This window comes from Arachis ipaensis, chromosome B04, assembly GCF_000816755.2.
Source record: "Arachis ipaensis cultivar K30076 chromosome B04, Araip1.1, whole genome shotgun sequence".
NCBI lineage: Eukaryota > Viridiplantae > Streptophyta > Magnoliopsida > Fabales > Fabaceae > Arachis > Arachis ipaensis.
Genome location: NC_029788.2, coordinates 103,044,398 through 103,049,180, shown reverse-complemented (window position 1 = coordinate 103,049,180; position 4,783 = coordinate 103,044,398). Strand labels below are relative to the sequence as shown.

Genomic DNA, 4,783 nt, shown 5'->3' with positions numbered 1-4,783 from the left:
CTTGGAGATTTAAATAGAATAAATTAAATTATAAATATTAAAATACATATATTATAAATATCTCTAGCATTACTCTAAGATATAATACTTTTCAAATCAGCAATAAATTATTTGCAGCATGCTCTAGAATTTTAGAAGCATAAACTCTTTGCTTTTTGGAGCTTAGTTTACGTAATATGTAATTACACACATAAAATAAAAATTAAATTTTTGTTATATATCTTTATAGTTATGTCTTTAAATTTAAGAAATTTAATATAAACATTTTAATTTGTTTAATAAATCGAAATATATTTTTGGCTCAGATTTAGCGATATATATATATAAAGAAACGGATAGAAACGGGTATCACTGCCTCCGACCCCATGAAAGACTGACATGTCGCAACATCCATAATTGCTAGTCCTAAACCCATATTTCTCAAAGCTTTTCTCCTACTAAGTTGCATCTTGTAGAGTTATGCAGTGGTTTTAGAAAAGACAAACTAGGATTCACTGGTAAAAATTAGGATGGAAAATATAATTTTATTTGAAAGAAATAGTAAATTTGAGGATTCAGATTACATTTAACTTCAATCTTCTGTTTTGATGTATGAAAAGTTTATTGAGCAAAAATCTAAGAATTAATAAAATCTTAAAAACACATGCATGTTGCAAAGAAAAGTTAAACTGTCTAAAGAGCAAGAACATGGCATACTACCTTCATAAATATGAGCTAACAGTAAGAGCTGCATTATCCAATTGTCATAAACACATCCTTGTTCTGTTTTACAAATGGATTATTCTTCATTTTATCATATTCAACTCTTCAACCATATCTCAAATTAAAAGCCAGCAATAAAAGCATACCTCAAACACATCAATATAACAAATATGTAGTTTTCTGAAACATTTCATAACCATGCATTATTGCATGTGTAACTATGTATGTATCAATGGATGCACACATGCATGCATCACTTTTGCTACTTTATTACAACTTAGGTCTCATGATTAAAAAAAAAAAAAAGATAAAAATTGAACGTAGTTAGTTTTTGCTACTTTCTCTCGCTTGCCTTGATGACCTGCTCAACAGAATCATTATTTTGACACAACTGATTATCAGAATTCAAAAACAAAGAAAGATCAAGAAATACAAAATATGAGAAACAAATAGAGAGAGCGAAACTTACACTTTGTCTTCCTGGTTATTCAACTTAGACACATTATTGAGACCTCCACCTTAGAGTTCTATAATTTTTCCCTCCATGCTGCTGATATATAAAATCAAGCTGAGGGAAGACCCTGTAAAGAATGTTATCCACATGATTCCAGTACCAAAACCTCCATCTCTTGCAGAACAACATTGGCATAATAATAATGCCAAGTCCAAAGACAGAACCCAACTCCACACTCAAGATACTCCAATCAACAAAACTGCCAGAATCTGAGTTTACTTTCGATGGTGGTGGTGGCAGAATTGGGCCAGAGCAATTATTTGTTAATGGTGGTCCACATAAGCCTGCATTTCCTAGAAAGGAACCTTCGGAGAATGACTGAAGTTGTGTACCTGTTGGGATTCTTCCAAATAACTGATTGCATGAAAGATTTAGATATGAAAGGAAATTTAAACTTGCAAGTTGAGTGGGAATTCGTCCACCAAATTTGTTACCGGATAGGTCCAACGACTCGAGTTGCTTTAAATTCCCTATGGAGGATGGAATTTGGCCATTGAAAGAATTATGTGAGAAGTTAAGAACATGAAGTCTTGTGAAATTCATAAGCTCTTCTGGTATTGGCCCTTGAAAGTTGTTGAATGAGAAGTCTATAGAAGTGAAGTCACTTAAGATTTTAACCATCTCCAATTGTAAGCCTTTGTTGGTAATTATCATGGAATCCTGGTATTTTCTCATAAAGAAGCCTACGACTTCATATCGGTTTTGCTTTTCACCAACACCAAGCATCATTGTGACCCAACTTTTGAAGTCTTCTCCCGGAAGTAAACCACTAAAATTATTGAAAGACAGATCAATAATTTGGAGGGATTGCCAAGAACCATTTAACTTGGGACATTCAATGTGACCCTGCAGTCTGTTTTGGCGCAAAACTACAACACGAATTGTGGATAACCTCCTCAAGAAGCATGGGTACACATCATAAATCTGATTATTTCCAAGATGCAAGACTTCAAGTGTTGTGCAATTCACAAGAGAGTGGGGAATTCGGCCTCTAAGTAGATTTCCATTTAGATGTAGAATCTTTAGTGCAGAATGTTGAGGAAATGCATCAGGAATGTGGCCATCAAGCTTGTTATGCTCCAGATTTAGTATCTTAAGATACTCCATCCGCATTAAACAATCTGGAATCTCCCCTTTCAACTGATTATAGGAAAAATCAAGAGCTTGAAGATATGACATCTTGCACAAGGATTGAGGAAGGTTCCCAGATAAACTATTGTTGGAGAAAGACAAGAAATATGTGGAAGACATATAAGTGCTAATATCTGATGGAATGATAGAGCTGAAGTTGTTCATTGAGCAGTCCAAAAAATAAAGTTGTTTTGAGAGAAATGTTGGAAAGTTCCCTTGGATTTGGTTAGAGTGAAGGTCAATGAAGTACAAAGAGGCACTAACATTCTGTATCGGCTCTTCAAACATGGTGAACAAATTGTTGGAGATGTTTAAGAAAGTAAGGGAGGAAAATTGCCAAATCCACCTTGGTATAGGTCCTTGAATAAGATTTCCTGAGAGGTCTAAATTGGATAATCTAGACTGATTTCGCAGAAAACTAGGGAACCTTGTCAAATTGCAGGAAGCCAAATTTACATCCCACTTTCTGAGGATGGAAGATATGCCCAAGTCGGTAGTAACATTTGCTTCTATGCCCAAGTCAGTAACATTTGCTTCTATCAACAAGCTATTGTGTGAAAAATCTAGTGTAGTTAGATTTTCAAGCCTCCGAAACATTTTTGTGTATATTGTAACATTTAATTTGTTTGAAGACAACAGGAGTTCTTCTAGTGACTTGAGTTGAAAAATGAACTCAGGAATGGGGCCTTGTAAGCTATTATTGCTCAAATCCAGAGTCTTTAACATGGTGGAAGATAAGTTTGGAAATTCATGTGGGAATGCTTGAAAATTGTTGTTGTAAAGTTTAAGATATTCTAGCAATGGAAGTTCAAAAAGAGAAGAAGGTAGGCTTCCGTTGAGGCGATTGGCCCCTAAATCAATGTAGTTCAACTCCATGAAGCCTTTGAAGTGATCAGATGTAATTGAACCTGTTAAATCATTGTGAGACAGGTCTAAATGAGTGAGATTCTTGAACATATTGAAGGATGGAATTGGCCCTTGTATATTGTTACTGCTTAAGCCTAGATGGCTCAAGAACATGGTAGAAGATAAATTTGAAAACTCAAGTGGGTGACTCTGAAAATTATTGTTGGAAAGTACAATGGTTTGTAGCAATGGGAGTTCAAAAAGATAAGAAGGCAGGCTTCCATTGAAGAAATTGTTAGACACATCTATATCAACAGCAATCAATGGTTTCATTCCAGGACACCAGTTTGCTTGAATGTTCATGCTCGAATACGAAGCTGCTCTTTAGTTGAAGCAGCAATGATTGTTGATCCTCAAGACATTGGCCATGGACCAATGTGACAGTAACAGCAAGGTGAGTCCAGCAGCAGTAGCAGAATATGAAGAAAAGCCATGAAACTAACGGAATGTTCATTGCACACTATTTGAAGAGACACCACACAACACAACTCAAGGCTCAGAAAGTTTTGAGACGGAGAAATGAATGACCAAAAGCATAGAAATGTTTTGAGCACGGCATGATCAAAGAGACAGACTTAGACTCGGTAAGTGAAGATATTTGTCAAAGTAAACCATGCTCGTACAGAGAAAATAATGTCATAAACTCATAATTTCATGCCGTGTTATACATTTTCCATGTTAGTCCCTTTCTGTCGGAAGATTTTTCCATGTTCTAGCTTGTGAAATGGGGCGTGAATATAAGGAATTTTAGATGAATTTCCACTGCTACTGTTACGGTGGATTCTCGTATCATTTTAGATGATGGAACTAAACATTCATTATTTCAATATTTTGGACAATGGGGTTGAAATCATTTGCATGGTATTAGAGTAATTACTGTCTTGTTAAATTGATTGGTGGCTACTGGCTAGTGACTACCAAATACTTTCTAGTATAAACTAATATATAGAAATTTGTCTTAACAGGTAATTATAGAGAGTAACCGGATAAGTTATAATCCATATAATATTACAAATTAAATCTCTACACTCGAATAATGTTATATATCTAAGTCTTTTTGTTAACCAAATTCAACTAAGTTTGTCTAATATAACAAAAATCAATTATAATTAACATTATTTCAAGTCTTATTGTTTAACTTGATTGAACTTGGTTCATAAAAAAATTTGAATGTGTAGTATTATTCAAATAAATTTTTGTTACTGCTTGATAATTTTTATATCGAAACACTCCTATTGTCTCACTTTTTTATTTTATTTACTTGTTCTTTCCTATATTTTGCTTTTTACAAACTATTAACTTAATGACTTTATTAAACAATGGGAACAACGGACTCTAAAATTGGCCCAATTTAAGTAAAACACACTACATTCTAAATTACTCATTGAACATCCAATATATATATTATTCGCATTGATTAATATTTTTATTGTCTACCTATATTTTTCCTTACACTAATTATTTTTTACAGTTTTAGTATTATTGTATAATATATAAATCTTAAGAGCAACTTACAAAAAAAATTATATC

General features: G+C 33.5%; 1 protein-coding gene across 1 annotated transcript; it reads right to left on the bottom strand.

Annotated features, from left to right (window-relative positions):
- Positions 1,190-3,556, bottom strand: LOC107636947 (receptor-like protein 12). The gene has a single exon (XM_021122522.1). The coding sequence runs from the start codon at positions 3,554-3,556 to the stop codon at positions 1,205-1,207; it is 2,352 nt and encodes a 783-aa protein (XP_020978181.1). The 3' UTR covers positions 1,190-1,204.

Excerpts from the sequence above, each read along its gene's own strand:
- LOC107636947 (XM_021122522.1), bottom strand. The coding sequence starts at position 3,556 with ATGAACATTCAAGCAAACTGGTGTCCTGGAATGAAACCATTGATTGCT.